Here is a 23,286-nt window from a genome sequence, read left to right on the forward strand (position 1 = left end):
GCTAGGCACGCCGGGAAGTGTAGTCCTATAGCGCGGACAGTACAGAGGATATTAGGTCATTGGACTACAATTCCCAGCATGCCGTTCGGCCACAACAAATCCATTTCCTGAAAGTAGTTGGAGATCTGTGTGGTGACCAGGACAGGGACTGGACAGAGTTGGGTGTCATAAGGTAATTAAAGGAGAACGTCTGTCTGTTTAATAACTTCCCATGTGTGTATGATGATTGAGTGGTGGGGGGTCCCTCATAGCTGGCTCCCCCATTCTATTTCTTCACATACAAGTGTGCCTAATGATTGCTGTTATGCTGATCATACACACTTCCATGTCATTATCTGATCAATGTGTGGTTCATTCAAAACGATGGAATCTGCAAACAATTGATTAGGCAGGGCGGTAATGATCGATTGTTTAGCAGCAGGGATACACTGTTCATGAATACAATCAGATTTCATGGTGGAGACAGATACACGATCAATAACTAAAGCTGGGTACACACTATTGCCTTCCTGCCATACAACCGGGCGCCTGAATGGAGAAAAAACGTAACATCCACAGGAGAGAGGTGGATGGAGGAATCCTCCCCTCTGGGCTATTGGATGCTGACAGCAGGACTCCTCCACCGTCAGAGTACACTGATCAACTGTGCAGCTATTGGCCGCAGACTGCGGATGGAGGAAGGTTTTCCAGCAGGACCATTCCACTGAAGCTGATCTAATGATGGTCTTCTGTAGACTATGGAGGACCACACACACAGATCAAGATTCTTCCTACTGAACAGCCGAATTTCGATGTGTACCTGGATTTACCTTCATCTGTTACCCGGATTTTCCTTCATCTGTTACCATCAGTATCTTAACGTAGAACTAAAGACAAAGCTTTTTTTTTCATAAAGTAAGGGAGGTTTATAACCCCTGTCAGATCTGTTTTCACCATCCGTGTCCCATTGCTGAGATTTCCCTTCATTTCCTGTCCCATAGCCAAACAGGAAGTGAGAGGAAATCCCAGCAAATTAACCACTTCAGCTCCAGGCCATTTCTGGCACCTTTTGGTTACATGTTAAAATCAGTATTTTTTTACTAGAAGCTTTCTTAGAACCCCCAAACATGATATATTTTGAATGCAATATTTTGAACGGGAATTTCAACAGGAATTGTCCATTCAAATGATAAATCCTGTGCCAAAGTGCAATGGTGCACTTTAAAAATATCCACCACTTCTTATGGGTGCGCACTCACCAGAACTCTGATGTATACAGGCATTGGTTACAATTCTATCACATCTGGGTACAGGGATAGTAGGACAGCTTAGGGGTTAATCCAGCATCCTCTCAGTACCAGTGGTGCGTGCCTCTTTAAATCTGGTGAAGAGTTGCTCAACCACAGTCCAGAGCCCCCTGTTATGCTGGGTCATAAGAAGTGGTAGATATTTTTAAAGGCACATGCACCATTGCACTTTGGCTCAGGATTTATCGTTTGAATGGACAATTCCTGTTGAAATGCCCGTTCATTTATTTATACTCTTTTGGAGTACATATGATAATGATAGACTTTTTATCTTCACTTATTGCACAAATTGCACAAATTGCACAATAGCACTTTAATATTGAATTATACATGCAATATTTATTACCATATACTGATTAATTGACATCATACGGAGATTATTGTTATTTATTTATTATCTGCATATTGCACAGCTTTGCACGTATAGCACTTTAGGTACTTGTCTGTTAATGCACCGGATTTATTTATATATATACAAATATATATATATATAAATATATATATTTTATATGTTTTATTTAAATATATATAAATATATATATATATATATATATTTTTTTTTTTTTTATATATATATTTAAATAAAACATAAAATATATATATTTATTTATATATATATATATTTGTATATATATAAATAAATCCGGTGAATTAACAGACAAGTACCGCACCTTATACTTATTGTGCACAATCTATATATATATATATATAGATAGATAAGTATATCATTTGAGAAAGCGCTGCACTTTCCAGTTTTGTGCTTACGTTACTAGGGATTGTTGCCCATACCCTTTTAGTGCTAGTGGCTATCTGGTATAACTGTTACTCTCTAAATATCCTATGTGCAGGGGCGGACTGACCATTTGGAAACTCGGGCACTGCCCGAGGGCCCGGGGCCAGTAGGGGGCCCCATGAGATGCCCCTGGTACCTTTTTCATAGGCTTTTTTGAGTTTGGGCAAGGACACAGGGGCCCCATGAGTTGTCAGTCCGCCCCGTCCTATGTGTATGCGCTCGCTTATACTTTCTTGAAATATTTAGTTATTCTTTAACTACAAATCATCATGCTTGAAGTGATTGTAGTGTATTAATGAGGTCAAAATCCACTTTCTTATGTGTGGTGTATCAATCAAATGGGTTGTCGACTGAAGGTTAATTATTCCTTTTGACAGAGATCAATCAGAAAATAAATCAGCCCTTTAAGACTCACCATGCACATTACAATCTAATGATACAATCTCTGTACAATCAACATTAGATTTACAAAACCTATGTAATATTAGGACCTACCTAAAGTAGCCAGTCAGAGAAACCCTTGAACTACATATTTGTTGATGTAAAGCAGATTGTACAATCAGATTGTAACGTATGTGCTGACCCATAGGGGGGATTTACTAAAATTGGAGCACTCAGAATCTGGTGCAGCTGTGCATGGTAGCCAATCAGTTTTTTTTTCTGTTAAGCTTTGACTATAAAACCTGGAATCTGATTGGTTTCTATGCAGAGCTGCACCAGGTTTTTCACCGTACAGTTTTAGTAAATAACTCCCTTCATTTCAATTGTAGGCATGAGAGATTTTGTTTTTTTTTTGGCATATTTTTGTGATTTTGGCACAGCCTATTGTTCTGTTTGAAGTTTGAATTATAATGATCAGTCCACTTTTTTATTGGAAGTCGTTTATTTTTGGGTTTTTGATTAACCGTTAGGACAGCAAGCCCAGTGTCACTGATCACATGAAACAGTGGGGGTCACACAGAACCGAAGTAACAGAACAATGATCACACACTCACATCAGTCAAATCTGCTCTCCCCCTCCTTATCCTCTATACAGGGAAGAGGAAGAAGACACATAGAGGAGTGAGGAATTAGGAAGAGTCAGGGGACACAGATCACTTCCATTGCAGGAGCGTCGAGCTCTATCTATAAAATGTATTGCGGCAGGCTCAGCCAGTATAGGTAGTTTTACATTTAGGAAGTTGAGACCTCTGTGATAAAGTCAGAGGACTGGGATTTGTTTCAGATGAGTAGGATACATTTCATTTCACTTTCATTTATTTTCAGTGTTCTGTCCCCCAGGGGACATTGTACATGTAGTACTCTGTCTCATGTTCCTATGTGCTTTGTGAACCTAGCTATGAGGTCTGACAGGGCGCTCCTCCACCCCCCCTACCCCCTGCGGCTGTCCAACAACGTAGCAAGGAAGGAGACAGTGGCTGCTTGTTAACCAGCACTTTCTCAGTTTGGCTCTGGGCACTATGCTTTTCACAGCAAAATGAATTGAGGGGTCAGCCTTTTGTCATTCAGCGTTTCTCTTGCTGGTGCTTGTCTTGGAGCCAAGAGAGTGGCAATTATCAAAGAGCAGTCTCCTTGCTGGCTATGTTGTCCAAGAACCACATGGGGGAGGGGGGCTGTCCTGTCCAACCTCATAGCCTTTTATTTTATCATCACTCTTTTATGTTTCTTCTATGATCACTGATATATCTCCAAATTTTATATCTCACAGGTGACATGGACAGGAGATGTTTTTGTTGTGCATCCAAGTTCACTATTTTCAAAAAAGAGGTGAGTCTCCAGAAACGGGAATGTACACATTGGTTATAAACCTTTGGAGGGGACGGTTCTTCTTACACTACACTAGTGGCTACCAAACTGTACAATATAACAAATATTGGTGTGGCGTTGGACAGTGCCGTCATCCCCAGAATATATAGAATATAGGAGACAACCCTCTTTTAAGGGACATATTAGACTCAGTTTGTAAAAATGAAAAAAAAACTTTATTATACAAAGATCCTTATGCTTACAATTGTGTCTAACGTGCCTTAAAAGTCCCAGCCTAAGAGGGTTGTCTACTATATACACTGCTCAGATAAATTAAAGGAACACTTTTTAATCAGAGTATAGCGTCAAGTCAATTACACTCCTGGGATATTGATCTGGTCAGTTAAGTAGCAGAGGGTTTTTTTAATCAGTTTCAGCTGCTTTGGTGCTTATGAAATTAACAACAGGTGCACTAGACGGGCAACAGTGAGACGACCCCCAAAACAGGAATGGTTTTACAGGTGGAGGCCACTGACATTTTTTTTCCCTACTCATCGTTTCTGACTGTTTTTCGCTAGTTTTGCATTTGGCTAGGGTCAGTGTCACTACTGGTAGCATGAGGCAATACTTACCCTACAGAGGTTGAACAGGCAGTCCAACTGCTCCAGGATGGCACATCAATACGTGCCATTGCCAGAAGGTTTGCTGTGTCTCCCAGCACAGTCTCAGGAGCATGGAGGAGATTCCAGGAGACAGGCAGTTACTCTAGGAGAGCTGGAGAGGGCCGTAGAAGGTCCTTAACCCATCAGCAGGACCGGTATCTGCTCCTTTGTGCGAGGAGGAACAGGATGAGCACTGCCAGAGCCCTATAAAATGACCTCCAGCAGGCCACTGGTGTGAATGTCTCTGACCAAACAATCAGAAACAGACTTCATGAGGGTGGCCTGAGGGCCCGACGTCCTCTAGTAGGCCCTATGCTCGCTGCCCAGCACCATAGAGCTTGATCAGGATTTGCCATTGAACACCAGAATTGGCAGGTCCACAACTGGTGCCCTGTGTTTTTCACAGATGAGAGCAGGTTCACCCTGAGCACATGTGACAGATGTGAAAGGGTCTGGAGAAGCCGTGGAGAACATTATGCTGCCTAGAACAACGTTTAGCATGACCGTTTTGGTGGAGGGTCAGTGATGGTCCGGGGAAGCATATCCATGGAGGGATGCACAGAACTCTACAGTCTAAAAAATGGCACCCTTGACTGCAATTAGGTTTCAGGATAAAATCCTTGGACCCGTTGTCAGACACTATGTTGGTGCAGTGGGTCCTGGGTTCCTCCTGGTGCACAACAATGTCCGGCCTTATGTGGTGAGAGTTTGCAGGCAGTTCCTGGAGCATGGCCCCCACGCTCACCTGATCTAAATCCAGTAGAACACCTCTGGGATATCATGTTTCCATCCATCCAATGCCACCAGGTTGCACCTCAGATTGTCCAGGAGCTCAGTGATGTCCTGGTCCAGATCTGGGAGGAAATACCGCAGGACACCATCTGTCATCCCATTAGGAGCATGCCCGGACTTTGTCAAGCATGCATACAAGCATGTGGGGCCATACAAACGTCTGAGTATCATTTTGAGTTTCTGCAATGAACTTTTTAAACAAAATGGACTCGCCTGCTGCATCATTTTTTCACTTTGATTTTCGGGGTGTCTATGAATTCAGTCCTCTGTAGGTTGATCATTTTCATTTCCATCAAACGATGGGGCATCCTTACGTTCCTAACATTACCCATTCCATATCGGTATACAGTAGATATCCAGCATGATATTTTTCCCCATTGAGATCCCACCATGTGTTTTCAAAGTGTTCCTTTAATTTTGTTGAGCAGTGTATTATATACACTCACTGGCCACTTTATTAGGTACACCTTGCTAGTGCCAAGAAAATATCTCCCACACCATTACACCACCACCAGCCTGAACTGCTGATACAAGGCAGGATGGATCCATACTTTCATGTACGTCAAATTCTGACCCTACCATCTAAATGTTGCAGCTACCAATCTGCCCATTCTCCTCTGGCCTTCGTCATCAATAAGGCATTTTCGTCTACACAACTGCCGTTCACTGGATATTTTATCTTTTTCGGACCACTCTCTATAAACCCTATAGATGGTTGTGCTTGAAAATCCCAGTAGATTAACAGTTTTTTTTTAAATATTCAGATCAGCTCATCTGGCACCAACAACCATGCCACGTTCAGTCACTTAAATCCCCTTTCTTCCCCATTCTGATGATCGGTTTGAACTTCAGCAGGTCGTCTTCACCACATCTAGATGCCTAAATGCTTTGAGTTGCTGCCATGTGATTGGCTGATTAGCAATTGGTGTTACCAAGCAATTGAATTAGTGTACCTAATGAAGTGGCGGTGAGTGTAAATTGTACAATATATTCCTATGCCTATATTCATAAACCTAATAACTAATAATTAATAAACAGGAATAACTAGATCTTGCTTCTGTATAGCTGTTAGTTAACACAGACTGAAATGTTTTCTGGAAACAAATTACAATTAAAGTGTTTGTTTTGAATTGAGGGAGGAAGCCTGCACGGTGTGCTAATTCTTATAGTGCTGCTCTAAGCAAAGAAGGAGAGTGTATATAGTCCTGCTGGTGCTCAGAATTGGGGTGCTGGCTGAAAATCTCAGCATCCAGTAGTGTGCAACATATTTGGAAAAATTGACATTCAACCCAATCCAGTCTGTGTGGTTAACTTGTGACGTGGCCTCAGCCCAGCACCACTCCACAACCCAGACCTTCATGGTGTGAACTGAGAATCTCTTTTGTAACTTGAGTGCAGGACCCCAGCTCTGCAAGGCCAGAGTTCCAACTGCTTAACTGACATTATGCAAAGCCGGCAGGTTTGCTGCCAAGACTTGTGTTGATATTTACATGTCCCTTTTCCAGTGTGGCTGTAAATCCTGCGGACGCTCCTTCTGTGCAGGATGTCTAGGATTCACTGCTGTTCTCCCTGCATATGGCAACACCAAGCAAAAGATCTGCAAGAAATGTCATGAATCTATCACCAGGTGAGCATGTGTATAGCTGAAGCATAAGTGACAAATGCAATCATAAAGTGCTTATGTGAATAGAAGTGTTCATACAATATTCCAGTGAAATAAATCAAATAAAACGTCTCAAATCACATAGAATCATAAAAAGCTCTAAAATTCTGGATATAAATAGTGGATAGTCCGTGGCATTGCAGGTCACAGAAGTGCCAAGTGATATATGTGTTCTTATTTAGCAATAATGGTGATTATACATAGTTCGTGGCACTACAGGTCACCAATGCCTGGTGTTTGTGGAACTACAAGGTCCAGCAATACCAGCTGGGATGCTGTAGAGTGCTCATGATCCAACATAGGAATCCACCACCTTATATGGATGCGCACTCACCAGAACGCTACTTGTATAATAGCATTAATGCTGATCGTTATAAGGGAAGCCATAAATAGGGACCAGACTTCTCCAGGGTCAGGGCTATCAAAACCAGCAAAGGATCCTCTTAGGGGGAGAAGCTCTCCACAGGAGCCGAAGGTATGGCAATACGGTGTAGTATTCGATGTAAATAGTTAAAAGCAATCCACGTGGATACAGCAAAGCGTTAAATGCATAAAAGCATACCAAAATGGCCGCCGCCCCGAGCTCCGGCCACAGCGGCGTGACGTCAGCACGTCTCCACCAAACGCATTTCGTGCACATGCACGTCTTCAGGGGCACGCTTATCTAGTAGCTTACCTGAAGACGTGCATGTGCACGAAACGCATACCCTTCAGTCTTGAGAGCAGCTGCCAGACTCATCCACCTTACAACTAATCATTGTCTGCTACCTCTCAATGCCAATCCCTCCACTGGCTTCTAGTTGGCCAGTTCCCACTCTGTCTGCCTTTAAGCCATCCCTGAAAACTCCTTACTTTAGGGAGACCTTTCCTTTTTCCAACTAAAATTGTACTACTGTCTTCTCTATCGGCTGATCCCTCACAGTTGTGCACCTTTTGTATCACTTACCCTTCCCTTTTAGGTTGTAAGCTCTCACGAGCAGGGCTCGCCTTTATTTTGGAAAGTCCTGTGCAACCTGTTGGTGCTAGATCCCGTTAATCCCCATATAATAATAATTTTGCCAGAAAGCTTTTGGCTTTTTTTTCTGCTTTTAGCATAATTGTATATTTTGTTTTTTTGTTATTAAATTTGACAATATTTTGGTGTTTACGCCACTGTTTCCTGTCTTGTCTTAGTAGAGTCTGCCCAGGGCTCCTTCTGCTCTCTTGTTTGGGTTGGCTGCATTACCTCATTAGATCAGTATTAGCTGCAATTCAGTTACTTTTTTCTTCAAGATTTTGTTGTCACTATTGTGTGTGAGCATTGCTTATTATTGGGATTAGGTAATTTTTAGAGAATTGCATTTCCCTACATCTCTGTCCCTTTACCTGAGAACCATGGTATTTGTGTTTTATTCTAATTTAATTTTGGATGTGATGTTCACATTTTACATGATGCTCATTCATATCTTGGTATACGGCTTTGTACTGTGTATTCTCTCTAATGCTTGTCTGCTTATCAGGGAATGAGGAGAGCATCGTTGCTGAAAGAAGAATGTGTAAATTGCAAGCTTGGCTAGTGTACCTAGTGATATGAAAGTCTTATTTTGTGCACATTCTAATGTGTAGATCAATACTTACAGCTTATGCAGCTTCTTCTTTTATTAGACTGGTCCATTTCCCATGAATACTTGGTCTCCTCAGTGTCTCTCTCCTTTCCAGATTCAGGGTGGCTCCTATCCCTTGCAGGGATCTATGGTGCCATCCTTGTGTGTGCATTCCCAGCTGGAACTAGAATCGATGCTGTGTGTGTCCATTTATACACACACACATCCCCGAAGCAAGGCATGCCCCTGCTCCTCCCTCCTCCTGTAAGTGTGTTGTTCCAGCTGAACAGTGCATGTAAGATACTCAGGACATGTGATCCCCTTTCCTGGAAGTACAGGGAAGTAGTGCTGCACCACTTGGAGCTGGCAGCAGTGTGGGGTTGGAAAAGTAAGTGCTTGTGTCCACATATTCAGTAAATTACACTGGGGGTGGGAAAAGGTTATGATGGCATTACTTAAATGAAAAAAACAAATTGTTGCTATTTAATCCTACTTTAACCACTTGAGTACCAGCCTGTCACCCCTTCATTAGACGATTTTACACTTCTTAGAGCTGTGATAGTTTGTAATTACTCCACCAGTCAACACTGTACCCAAACTAATTTTATATAATTTATTTGATGCAGATAGAGCTTTCTTTTGGCGGCATTTAATAACAACTGTTTTTTTACTATATATAAAGAAAACAAAAATTAAAAAGGAAAAAAAAATTTACATAATTGTTTCCCTTATTTTCTGTTAAAATACAAATGCCAGAATTGTACAAACACCTTCTGGAAATTAGACACCCCAAAGTGATCTCGATTTTTGCTCCAATTTTTTTGGAAGGGATGAAACATGCTGGCATTGAGGGGTTTAATAAAGAGCTTTAGAATGGTACACTAGATACTGTTAATGTTCAGGTCATACACAGGATGGATGCAGTGAAGGGGTTAATGTATTGGTCACATACAGTTGCAAGATGGGGATGAAAGCACCGTTAAACCCAAAAGCAAACATTTATTATACTGTATATTGCAACTTCCCAATTCTTTGATATGATGGCTGCATTGGTTCTCTTTTTTAGTCTTTCTTTCTTCTATTTTCATTTGGTGATATAGCCAGTAAGTCTATTGTTTTTTCAAAAGAACAAGCTCTCTTGAAGTTACAGGGATAAGATAAACCATCTAACACTTGCAGAGGTGCTTACAATGATTAGCTTGTATTTATTTATGTCAAACCTTTATACCAAAAGGTAAAAACTGTTTTGCAGTAACGGCTTATAAAGTGTTGTCTGGAGCTTGGCTTCAACTTATATTTAAATCAACTATATTTAACACTGCCCTCCCCCCCAGATTAACAACGCTGCTGTCCAAATGTGCCTCCTGTGCTCATTTATCCAGAGTGGAGGCAGCTGATTCACAGATGGTCGGTGCGGATTGAAGTTCAGATTTCACAGCGTATTGATACAGTAGTTGTTCACAGGTTCATGTTGTCATGGAAATTTTGTATTACAGGTTGAACTTTAAATGTGTCATATATTAGTGTTATTCATATGTCTCTCGTGTGGTTTAATTAAAGCTCTGAAGGCTGCAATTGGGCCATGCGCATTTACAATGTATATATTACAGTAATGGATGAGATGGCAGATCTGCGCTTATAGACCAGCGTGTATACCACCACGGCATTCGATGCGAATGCCGCCGGTGGTAGGCTGTGGGCCTGTATCCACATATCAGCAGCATAGTACCACATGGACTTCGTATAGCCAGGTGCCGGGCAGTGCGAACTCTGCGTGTAGGCTCATGTATATCTTACAAACCACTACCGACCTGAACTGTATCCGGATGGATGTGTTTTAATAAAGATCGTATCGGGCCCATTCAGATACAGACTGACACTGTTTAATCTAAGGGATGCTTGTACAGACAATGTACATACTACTAGGAGCTGATAGCATGTAAAAGGATGGGAAGCTTGCTCTCCACAGAGAGCTCACCATGGGAAAGGGGGAGGGGAGAACTGGTTTCCAGTATAGACAAAAGGAAAGGCTACGCTCCAATCAGGATGTACATTCTGTGTATAGACACCCCCTACACATTGTTCTGTGGGAGGGGATTGACCTGACCCCCCCCCCCCCCCCGCGTGTGTGTACTTGTAATAAAACAGAAGGCTGGGGTTGGAGCCAGTCTCACAGTGAATTCCAACTGCAACCTGAGAGTGTCGTGTGATCATTCCTGGGTAACGGGAGCTCCATTTTCCCCACATCTCTACAGAGCTAAACCAGTTGGAGGTGCAGGAATAGTGGAGTTTAGCTGCAGTCGCGGTAAGCGAGATTCGCACAGCTTTATGGGGGATTTCTGCGCATCCAACTGCGAGTACTCACGGTAAGGAGAAATTCGTTAAAAGCGAATTTCCAAGACAATGTCCAGTTTATATCAGGTTCAGGACAGGATTAGCTCTCAGGATCTTATCCTGTTCACACATGTGCGGATGAGAAACAGTTCCCATAGAAGTCAATAGCCTGTAATCTGCACCTGAACCAGACCACACTGCTCAGAAATTGTACATGACTCTGTTTCAAACCACACTGAATCCGCATCCTCAGTGCACCAGACATATGTGAACCAACACTAATACAGGAGGAATGTTACTGGCCAGATCACCAGGTGAAAACAGAGAGGAAAAACTTACAAAAAAGAAAACGAATGCAGCCACCACATCTAAGGATTGGTAAGATGCAATATATTACAGTTTTGGTTTTGAAATGATACCACTTTAATGTTTGCTGTGGAGGATAAGTGAGGTGAAACAGTTAATATACAGGTCACATGAAGATAGTATATATGGAGGCGGGGGTATGAAAGTATTAGTTAAAAAGGCGATCCCTGTGTCATTGAAACAGAATGAATGAAGCTGCAGATGCGGATCCGTTCATTCTTTCCCAACTGATAAGTACTCGGTCTCTCTCCTTCCTCAGCTGTAAGGGGAAGGGGAGAGATGAAGAGTGTGAACAGTACCATTTGATTGCTGTGATGACCAACCACAGTGATCACATGGTACCAGGTCTCTTGGATTGTCTCTGTACAGTATCAAATGACAGCTCAGTACACAGTGACTACTGTGTGGATCTGCTGCCCAGCAGCTATTTATACAGTGCCGTTTATAAACAGCACTGGATAAATATAGGGCCACTGATATGCTATTTAAAGAGTACCGCAGTAGAAATGGGGTTAATGAGTAAAATGCCAGCCCCATATAATGTATATGGTAGAACTTGTGGCAAATTCATGTATGCATCAGTGAGGTGTGTGTGAATGTGTCACAACACAGACAGAACGGTTGCAAGCATCTCTCCTGTCAAGAGCTGGAGTTTTACAGACAGAGAAGAGAATCGAAGCAGTTGGGAAGTAACCTATTTCAGAGAAAAGTAAAGACAAACTTTGTTGCAGAATTGTCTCAAAGATGCGACACAAAAATTACACAGGCAATACAGTCAACAATTTGCTGTAAGGGTGTGAAGAGGCTTTATTTACCTCCCCATCATTGATATGGTGGTATTTCTTTATGAAACTGTCACAACAATAATTCCATACAGTAAAAGGGTTGGAAATAAGAACTGCTTGAATCCGTTGGTTGGGCAGTACGAACAATGAAAATGTCACAGGGTTTTGGCTCAGGGTTTCGATATACAAACACAACTCCAGAAACACATCGCAAATGCCTTTTTGGAATACCCCCACTGTGTTGTCAGCTCACAATGAAAAAGCTGAGTGCATTTCTGGCTCGTCAACCTTTATTTTTGTGTACTTGCCCAGTTATTAATGGGATAAAACACAGGGACATGTACATGTATTACAGAGATACAGTGTTACATATGGGTTTTTTTCTTTTTATTGCCTTGATTTACACTTTAAGGCTCCATGTACACGGGACACTTCTGCAGGATGAAAACTGACTGCTGGAAACGTAGGTTAAAAAACGTCTGTTTAGCCACATTTGCATACCACGTTTATGAGCGTTTGTGTTTAGAAGCGTTTTTTAAAGATAACCTCAGGAGACCTTTCAAAATGCCCAGAATGCACTGAAAAACAGTAAAAAATTAACTATTTCAGACATTTTGAGAGAAATAGAGCAGAAGCAGAGAGAGCAGTATTTGTTGAGATTAGCTGTGTTTGGATGTGTTCCAGCCCATTTCTGTGCAGAAATTATTGCAGCAGTGTCTAACATATTTTCTTTCATGCGAAACCTCAAAGTATGGTGTACCAGTTCCATTTGAGTAAAAAAAATTTTCCAACTGCAAACGCTTATAAACTTGTTTAGCCGCGTTTACAAGCGTTTGGCATTTGAGACACTGATAAAATCTACTCTTGAACGCAAGTTTGGTGCGTCCAAAAAACCGACTGTAAACTCCATTGCCTGTAAACTGTTGTCTTCACACAATATACTACATAAACGACATAGTGTACATGGACACATAGGAAAACATTAGGGAGAGTTCAGGGGCTGCTGAAAAAAAATGCAGAAAAGCTCCTAAACATGAGTTTATCAGCTGTGGTGTACATGGAGCCTAAGGCATATTCCTATTAGTATTTCAGTTTCTCGAATTTCTCATTTATTTCAGTGGAAAGGATCAAAGTAACAGTTGCTCTAAATGGTCTCCACCAGAGAATTATAAGAAGTAAGTATTATTTTATGCATATCATGTGACTTTAAAGTTGACAGTTATATAATTCAATTTACAGCTTTATGTCATCCCCTTAAATTTGGAGTGATTGTATGACCTGTTGTGCACATTATAATGGACAAGATCGTATTTATGAAGCACAGTGTACGTACCTATATTAAGTTTCAAAAAGGTGTTGCACTTTCTGTGTGAGAGCTGCCATTATATAGGATAGGCAAACATTACAGGAAAGATACACTGATCAGCCATAACATTATGATGACCCACTTCATATTGAGTAGGTCCCCCTTTTGCCACCAAAACAGACCTGAACCATTGAAGCATGGATTCTGATAGACCCCTGAAGGTATGCTGTGGTATTTGGCACCAAGGAGTCAGTAGCAGATCCTTTATGTCCTGTAGGCTGTGAGGTGCGGTCTCCATGAATCGGACTTGTTTTTTTAGCACATCCCACAGATGCTTGATTGGATTGAGATCTGAGGGACTTGGAGGCTAAATCAATACCTCAAACTCATTCTTGTGTTCCTCAAACCATTTTTGCAGTATGGCAGGTTGCATTATCTTGCTGAAAGAGACCACTAACATCAGGGAATACTGTTTCTATGAAGGAGTGTACTTGTTTAGCAACATTGTTTAGGTAGGTACATGTCAAGTAACATCCACATGAATGGCAGGACCCAACATTTCCCAGCAGAACATTGCCCAAAACATCATGTTATCTCAGCCAGATTGCCTTCTTCCCATACTACATCCTTGTGCTATCTCTTCCTCAGGTAAGCGATGCACATGCACCCAGCCATCCACATGATGTAATTCATCAGACCAAGCCATCTTCCATTGCTCCATGGTCCATTTCTGATGTTCACTTGCCCATTGTATGCACTTTTGGCTGTGGACACAGGTCAGCATGGGCACCTTGACCTGTCTGTGGCTACACATCCCCATACACAACAAACTGCGATGCCCATCATTTCTGTTTTCTGGAGCATGCAAATATCGGGCAGATCTGCAGAGAAACCAATCACCTTCCAGGTTTTGTTGTCAAATCTTTATTAAACAAGCTGAAGTTAGAAGCTGATTGGCTACCATGCCCACCTGCACCAGATTTTGAGAGCTCCAGTTTCAGTAACTCTCCCCCTCATGTTTACTTGTTGCCTAATCTATCCCACTAACTCAAATGCCATTGTAATGAGATAATCAATGTTATTCACTTTACCTGTCAGTGGTCATAAAGTTATGTCTGATTGGTGTATATTCTAAATAATGGTGAAAGCCAAGTATGTTAGTCTACATAAAACCTCTTTACATCTGAAACTGATAAAGGGGATAAAGATCTTTTTAGTAGCCAAATTTCTTGAGATCAGATCATGGTATTGCTAGTAGTAGTTAGTCACATTCAAGTGGACTTATTTAGTAATGTAATAAATGTGTCAGAAGTATAGAAAAGTAGCTTCCTTACCAAGAAGTGTCACAATGTCAAACTCACCAGCGACAGGATCAGTTTACAGGGTAGACAATACTCCATGTTTTGCGTCCTTGCTGGTTGGATGGCATCTTACAAACTGATATGTTTCTGCCTGCAAGAAAGCAACAACTCGCTCATCCAGCCAGTGAGGGTGCAACACATGAAGACAGGTGAGTTCTTAAAGCGGAGCTCCACCCAAAAGGGGAAGTTCCGCTTTAAGCACTGCACCCCCGCTCCCCATTAAGGATTGACACCTTTGGGGGGCGGGGGGAACGGGTACCCGAATTTGACAGGTACCGGCTCCCAATTGCTGTCGGACCGCCTAGGCGATCGAAAACGGAAGATGTCTTCCCTCCTTCCCTCCCTGTAGTCTTCTGGGACACGTGACAGGTCCCAGAAGACTACAGGACCATTGATGAAGTGCAGCGATACTCGCGCATGAGCAGTGGGTACCCGGCTGTGAAGCCACAAGCTGTCACAGCCGGGTGCCCACACTGAAGGTGCTGACCTCCAGGAATCCAGGATGGCAGGTGAAACGGGCTGCGGGGGACACACCACGGGACCGAGGGACAGGTAAGTGGATGTTTTTTAAAAGTCAGCAACTACAGTTTTTGTAGATGCTGACTTTTATTTTTTGACAGGATGAGTGGAACTCCGCTTTAAAGTGATTGTAAAGGATTGTTTGTTTTTTTCACCTCTTAAATACCAGACACTTTTACCCACTTCCTGCCCAGGACAGTTTTCAGCTTTCAGCACTCTCACACTTTGAATGACAATTACTCAGTCATGGAACACTGTACCCAATTGAAACTTTTAACATTTTTTGAGACAGTGCGTTCTTTTGGTGGTATTTAATCACCACTTGTTTTTTTTTTTATATAAGAGAAATATAGACTGACAATTTAGAAAAAAACACATTGTTCTTCATTTCTGTTATAGAACTTTGCAAATAAATAATCTTTCTTCAAAAATTTATGCCAAAATGTGTTCTGCTACATTTATTTGGTAAAAATCTGTGTATATTAATTAGTCTGTGCAAAAGTTACAGGGTTTACAAACTATAGCATATATATTTGATGATTGATCAGTCTTGTTGAGACCCTAAAATGCTAGGACAGTAGAAATACCTCCCAAATGACCCCTTTTTGGAAAGTAGAACGTCTGAAGTATTTAGTAAGAGGCATGGTGAGTTTTTTTGAAGTTAGAATTTTTGTCACAATGTCCTGCAATTATAATTTTTTTTTTTACATACTGTCACCAGAGCAGTACAGCGTCATCATATAACTAGTGTGGTGGTTTGTAAAAAAATAATATATATTTTTTAACTTTTTTTTTTTTTTTACATACTGTAACTAGAGCAGTGCAGTGTGACCATAGTGTCATAGTACTATGAGGGAGTGATCAGGATTTTTTATTTTTTTTTTTACACTACATTTGTAGCAGCACAGTGCAGATGAAATAACTTATGAATAAATATCAAAAGCTGTTCCACATCTACTGGATTAGGATATTTTTTTTTTTTTTTATGATGCTGCTAATGCAATCCCACTATTCTAAGATGCTGCAGAAGTTTTATAGTTTTTGGATTGAAATCTTTTCAGTTGCTCTTTACAGATTTGAACACATGGGTTAAAGTAAATTACTGAGTAGGTAGCTCCTAAGCCACATTGCTTAAAATTCCTGAATATACTGTATGTAAAGCCGAATAAGTAAATCATTATATTGAACAAAAATCAGTGAAACGAATTAAACTATATTTCAGGAGAGTGGCCGCCTTAGAATCCAGACAGAATCAACAAAAAGTGATGCAGATGGGGCCTGGATTGCCACATGGAGGAACGAACCAAAAATATGAGGGTTTGTCTGCAGAAGACAGAGCTATTGCTGAACGTCTTGATAAACTCAAGCAAGAAACTAAACCTAGTGAGTCGAAATGTTTGGATTTTTCTGTTCAGAGTAATGCAACTAAAAAAAAGCTACTTATACAGTGCCTTGAAAAAGTATTTGTACCCCTTGAAATTTTTTACAAATATATTTTATGTGATAGACCAACACAAAGTGGCGCATAATTGTGAAGTGGAAGGAAAATGATAAATGGTTTTCAAATGTTTTTACAAATAAATATGTGAAGAGTGTGGCCTGCATTTGTATTCAGCCCCCCGGAGTCAATACTTTGTAGAATCACCTTTCGCTGCAATTACAGCTGCAAGTCTTTTTGGGGATGTCTCTTCCAGCTTTGCACATCTAGAGAGTGAACATTTTGCCCATTTTTCTTTGCAAAGTAGCTCAAGCTCTGTCAGATTGGCTGGAGAGAATGTGTGAACAGGAATTTTCAAGTCTTGTCACAGATTCTCAATTGGATTTAGGTCTGGAGTTTGACTGGGCCATTCCAAAACATCAATATGCTTTGATAAAACCATTCCATTGTAGCTCTGGCTGTATGTTTAGGGTCATTTTCCTGCTGTAAGGTGAACCTCCGCCCCCGTCTCAAGTCATTTGCAGACTCTAACAGGTTTTCTTCGAAGATTGGCTCCATCCATCTTCTCATCACCTCTGACCAGTTTCCCTGTCTCTGCTGTAGAAAAGCATCCCCGCAACATGATGCTGCCACCACCATGTTTCACAGTGAGGATGGTGTGTTCAGGGTGATGTGCAGTGTTAGTTTTTTTCCACACATGGTGTTTTGCTTTTAGGTCAAAAAGTTCAGTTTTGGTCTTATCTGAGCAGAGCACCTTCTTCCAATTGTTTGCTGTGTCCCTCACATGGCTTCTCGCAAACAGCAAACGGGAATTATTTTAATTCTTTCAACAATGGCTTTTTTCTTGCCACTCTTCCATACTGGCCAGATTTGTGGAGTGCACGTCTAATAGTTGTCCTGTGGACAGATTCTCCCACCTGAGCTGTGGATCTCTGCAGCTCCTCCAGAGTTACCATGGGCCTCTTGGCTGCTTCTCTGATTAATGCTCTCCTTGCCCAGCCTGTCAGTTTAGGCGGACGGCCATGTCTTGGTAGGTTTTCAGTTGAGCTGTACTCTTTCCATTTACAGATGACAGATTGAACAATGCTCTGTGAGATGTTCAAAGCTTGGGATTTTTTTTTATAACCTAACTTTTCTTTAAAATTCTCCACAACTTTATCCCTGACCTGTCTGGTGTGTTCCGTGGTCTTCATGATGCTATTTGCTCACTAATGTTCTCTAACAAACCTCTGAGGTCATCACAGAACAACTGTATTTATACTGAGATTAATTTACACACAGGTGGACTCTTATTTACTCATTAGGTGATTTCTTAAGGCTCTTAAGGCAATTGGTTCCACTAGATTTTAGTTAGGGGTATCAGAGTAAAGGGGGCTAAATACAAATGCACTTTTCAGATATTTATTTGTAAAACATTATGAAAATCATTTTCATTTCACTTCACAATTATGTGCCACTTTGTGTTGGTCTATCATATAAAATCCCAATAAAATACATTTACGTTTTTAGTTGTAACATGACAAAATGTGGAACATTTCAAGGGGTATGAATACTTTTTCAAGGTGCTGTATGTAATCTACAGTTTTATTTGCCATTTAGAGGTTAGTTTACAGAACCAAATACAAATTCATCACCCTTTGATCATACATGCAGTGTTAGGAGCTGTGAATCCGAGGCTTATCTCCATGTTTTAACACATGCAGTGGCTGTCAGCTCTGTACAAACTATATGTAGCCCTAATTACATACCCTTTATACAGTGCTGTGTTCCAGTAGAGGAATAGGAACCGCCTGTCCCACTCCTGGAATAAAATCAGGTTGGGATGAGCACTGCTGATTCATTCGCAGCATATTCTATCAATGCATACAAAGCTTCATCTGATTGACTGAGGCTCAGAGGCAGGCGATTAGCATCATGATCTTCGACTCAACCAATCAGAGGAAGCTTTGTTTATATTCATAGAATACAAAGCTGTCTGTGAATGGCTGAGAAGCACCTAGTTCAGCTCGATTTTGTTTTCCAGGATACAGCACTGTATACTGTATGCAGCTGATGCTGCATACAGTGCACACAGTCCCTGCAACTCTTAGTGAAGTAAATAGTTTGTTTGGACCACCTTGGTGCAAACAAACTATTTAAACTTCACTAAGACCTGGAGTTTACTGCTTCAGCTTAAGCTGATCCTTTATACACTAAATATTTCAACAACACAAGGCCAAAAAAGGAGAGCCTTACCCAGAAAGTAAGTTTACTCTGGCTGGAAGAAAAATATGAGTAGGGGTGTACCACATGTGAGATAGGATGACCATACTGAGCACAGTAAAATCAAAGAATAAATGGTGAGCGCAAGACAAAACAGGAAAAAGTAAAGTAGCTAACACAACGTGGCAAACCCTCTGTCTCCACCAAAACAAAGCACTATAATATCAATTTGTAGCGCTAATAAAAATGTGTGTTTTATAATCAATGATGACCAGTGCGGTTGTAAAAGAGAAAGGAAACATCATAAAAAAGAAATAGAGAATAGTGAATACTCCAATGAAGAAACAAAATGGGTGGTATAACAAATAAATGAAAATATATACGTCCTCTAAATATCATAATAGTCCCAAAAATAGTGATGTGATCAAATCGGCCAAATGTAGTGACTTCTGTGACTTCTGCACTGCACCTCCACCATAATGCACTCACCAGAAGTAAGTAGCAAGCAAGCCCAGAGCAGAATGATACTAAGGGGTGTTCCTGCCGGTGACCCGGTTGCAGGTGGGATCTCTCCAGAAGCCAGTGATACACCAATTGAATAATCAAAAGTAGAGTAGCCAAGTCTCCATCTCCAGCCCACGGTGAACCAAGGAAAGGGATTCCTCTTGGAGGGCAAGCTCATAGACTGAGCCCAGAGACAGTATCATATAGTGTATGTTTTATTAAAAAGATAGCAGCCACATGGAGCATAAAATCATCAATGGATAAAAAGCACTTACAAAGATGGCTGCTGGACCACCACATGGATGCGGCGGCGTGACGTCAGCATGTAGGCTTCTCACGCATTTCGTGTACACGCACGTTCTCAAAGGGATCCACCTGACCGCTAGGCAAGCTGCCAATCACTTTTGTAGTGCTGTGCTGCTACAGTGTTCACCACGATCATTGAGCCATGTGCCAAGTGACTTCTTCTTTTAGACGAGGTGAACATCATGATGTCACTGCCCCTCTTCTTTACCTGGTCCTATCAGGGAACACTGTGCATTCATTTAAAAAAAAGTACAAGGTGCTCTGTGAATGGCGCAGTGCAGCGTGAGAGCCTGTGAGAAGCTCATCTTGTGCAGTGAAATTGGAATTATCCATTTCAGTAAAGGAGAGGAACCTGTACAACTGTGAAACTAAAGGTAAGACTAGAGTTCAGCTTTAAAGGAATTCACCAATGGCAGCTCCCATATTTCATCTCCTTCAGGTTACCATTAAGCATTTATTGTATCGTGTAGAGATTATCCAGCGTTGTAAAAAGTTTCTGCGCAAGCTGGTGTATTATTGAATGAACTCCTAACTCAAACGCATTGACTCCTGCTGTTTTCCTTTTGGGTAAATGCATCTCTCCTACCTCCACTCCTAACTCAAAATCGCTTTCACTCCTGTTATATTCAGAACAAATGGTGTATTTATATTTGTGTGTATGTTGAGCAGTCCTCACCTCCAGTTGCACCCAGTTTACGACTGTAGCCTGGTTCCTATGAGACATCCCCCACTATTCATGTGAGCCTTATCAGCTTCTAATTGGGGTGGAGTTGAATGCTCATTTGAGCATCTCCCTATAAATTCAGATCAGCTCATGGGGGGAGATCTCTGATGGGGGGCACAGTCTCTGATGGGGGTGCTGCTTCTGACGGAGTGCGGCTTCGAAAGAGTGCGAAGCAGTTAAACACAGCAGTTGAACTAAAGCAGGAGAACCTAAGCAGTAGAAAGACACAACAACAGCAAGAAACTCTACTGCTGGACAGACTGCAAGCAAACACCCTGGGAAACATCTCCTACATGCCTGAGTCCCACTCTGTGTACCTTTATATAATACACTCCTCTTCATACTACTATCCTCTGTTCCCAAATCTCATTTCTTTACCCCTCTGCTCCACCCCAAAACTTGCACATCTCCCCCTCACTGCTATCATCTCCCTACTACTGCTCTCATCACCCCCCAAAATGCCTCTTCTACTCCTTCTCATTTTCCTCTCCTCCATTCCCAAAATCCATTCACTATATCCCTCTGCTCCTCCTAAACATTTGTATATTGTGTCTTCACTGCTTCCTTCGCCCCTCTATGGCACCCACCACCTCCTCCTATTACTCCACTCTCTCACTGACCCGAACACCTCCACTAGGAGTTTCTCACGCTCCTGCACATCCCGCTCCCATGCCACCTTTCTCACCCTTCTCCTCCTCCTAGCCGCGGGAGACATCTCCCCGAATCCTGGCCCTCCACCACCTCCCTCACCCGCACAACACCCTCCCGCCTCCATGTCCTACCGCAACCCCCGCAACCTAGTATCTGTCCCCCTGCTCCCTAAAATCTCCCCCCCCGTTTTCATGTGCACTCCTGAACGCCCGATCGGTGTGCAACAAGCTTACCGCCATCCATGACCTCTTTGTTTCCCGCTCCCTCAACCTCCTGGCGATCACGGAAACCTGGATCCAGCCCACTGACTCTACCTCCCCTGCTGCACTCTCCTATGGAGGTCTCACCTGGACCCACTCACCCAGACCTAACGGTCGCAAAGGTGGTGGGGTTGGTCTGCTCCTGTCACCGCAGAGCACCTTCCGAGTCCTCCCAAACCCCCCCTCCCTATCCTTCTCCTCCTTCGAGGCCCACTGCGTCAGACTATTCTCCCCAACCCCCCTGAAGATTGCTGTGATATACCGGCCTCCTGGATCCATACCCCGCTTCCTGGAAGACTTCTCCTCCTGGCTACCCTTCTTCCTCTCCTCTGAGCTACCCACCATCATTCTTGGGGATTTCAACATCCCTGTCAACCTTGACAACCCAGACACAGCCCGTCTCCTCCACTTAACCTCCTCCTTTGCACTTGCACAGTGCATACAATCCACCACCCACTCTGACGGTAATATCCTTGATCTTGTCTTCTCCAACCGCTGCGCTCCCCACAACCTCACTAACACCCCCTTCCCTCTCTCTGACCACAACCTGATCACCTTCTCTATCTCCTCGTCCTCCAACGCCTACCCCTCCAAATGTCACACTACTACCAGCCGTAACCTCCGCAACCTTAACCCTGCCCCCCTCCACTCTGCAGCTGATCAACTCCACGACCGCATCCTCCCCCTGTCCTGCCCCGACTTGGCTATGACTGCCTACAACAACGCGCTGTCAGCAGCCCTTGACTCACTAGCGCCTTTAACCACACGCAACATCAGACTCCGACCGCTCCAGCCCTGGCAGACTGATCACACCAAAACCCTCAAACGACGCAGTCGTGCCCTGGAGCGACTATGGCGCAAAACAAAATCCCAACAAGCTTTCACCTGCTACAAATCTGCCTTCCGCACCTACACCTCCTCCCTCCACGCAGCCAAACAAGCCTACTTCCTGACCCTCATCAAGACCCTCTGCTCCAATCCTCGCCGACTCTTCTCCACCTTCAACTCTCTACTCTCTCCACCCCCACCTCCACCCAGCACCTCACTCACCGCCCTTGAGATTGCCAATCACTTCAAAAACAAGATTGACACAATTCGCAAGGACATTGCCGCAACTCACACGCCCTCTCAACCCGTCCCCTCTCACACAGCTACCCCCTCATCCCCCCTCCCCCTCGACATTACCCGCAGGGACTTCGTCACTGCTCAAACTCCCTCCAACCCCGTTCCCCCTCACTCAGCTACCCCCTCATCACCCCTCTCCCACGGCCCCACCACTGCTCTGACCTCCACTCCCACCCCACCCTACATTCCTCATACTGAAGCTCCCCCAACACTCCACACCTTTGACCTTACTACCATCGAGGAAGTCTCCAAGATCCTCTCTGATGCCCGCCTCACCACCTGCCCCTTCGACCCTATCCCCTCACAATTCCTACGACCTCCCTCCCCCTCCATCCTACGCTCCCTCACCCACATCTTTAATCTCTCCCTCTCCTCCGGCACTTTCCCCTCCCCACTGAAGCATGCACACATCACCCCCATACTTAAAAAGCCCTCCCTGGACCCCAATGACCCGAACAACCTCAGACCCATCTCCCTGCTCCCACTTACATCTAAACTCCTCGAGCGCCTCGACTACACCCGCCTATGCTCTCACCTCAACGACAACAACCTCCTCGATCCCCTACAGTCTGGCTTCCGCCCCCTACACTCCACCGAAACCGCCTTACTCAAACTCTCCAACGATCTTCTAACCGCCAAAGCTAATGGCCACTATTCAGTGCTCCTACTCCTTGACCTCTCTGCGGCCTTCGACACAGTTGACCACCCCCTCCTCCTCAAAATACTACACTCCCTCGGCCTCAGAGATTCTGCTCTCTCCTGGCTCTCATCCTACCTGTCACAACGCTCTTTCAGCGTTACCTATAATGCTACCACCTCCCCCTCACTCCCCCTCTCTGTTGGGGTCCCTCAAGGCTCTGTCCTTGGGCCCCTTCTCTTC

The 23,286-nt window shown here is 43.0% G+C and overlaps 1 protein-coding gene across 3 annotated transcripts in view; it reads left to right on the forward strand.

The window, feature by feature from the left end:
* The first annotated feature begins 28 nt into the window (after positions 1–28).
* ZFYVE19 (zinc finger FYVE-type containing 19) overlaps positions 29–23,286 on the forward strand; it is a 50,836-nt gene continuing 27,578 nt past the window's right edge. The window contains exons 1-5 of one of the 3 annotated variants that reach the window (XM_089693023.1): positions 29–172; positions 3,788–3,846; positions 6,785–6,906; positions 13,129–13,185; positions 16,419–16,579. In XM_089693023.1, the coding sequence (XP_089549149.1) occupies positions 3,793–3,846; positions 6,785–6,906; positions 13,129–13,185; positions 16,419–16,579 (394 nt within the window). In that variant the 5' untranslated portion in view covers positions 29–172; positions 3,788–3,792. The remainder of the gene's footprint in view (positions 173–3,787; positions 3,847–6,784; positions 6,907–13,128; positions 13,186–16,418; positions 16,580–23,286) is intronic. The other 2 variants (XM_089693025.1, XM_089693024.1) reach the window with 2 other exon arrangements.

This window comes from Staurois parvus, unplaced genomic scaffold (genome assembly GCF_062004578.1).
Source record: "Staurois parvus isolate SC_StPar_1 unplaced genomic scaffold, SC_StPar_1.0 ptg000610l, whole genome shotgun sequence".
NCBI classification, from domain to species: domain Eukaryota; kingdom Metazoa; phylum Chordata; class Amphibia; order Anura; family Ranidae; genus Staurois; species Staurois parvus.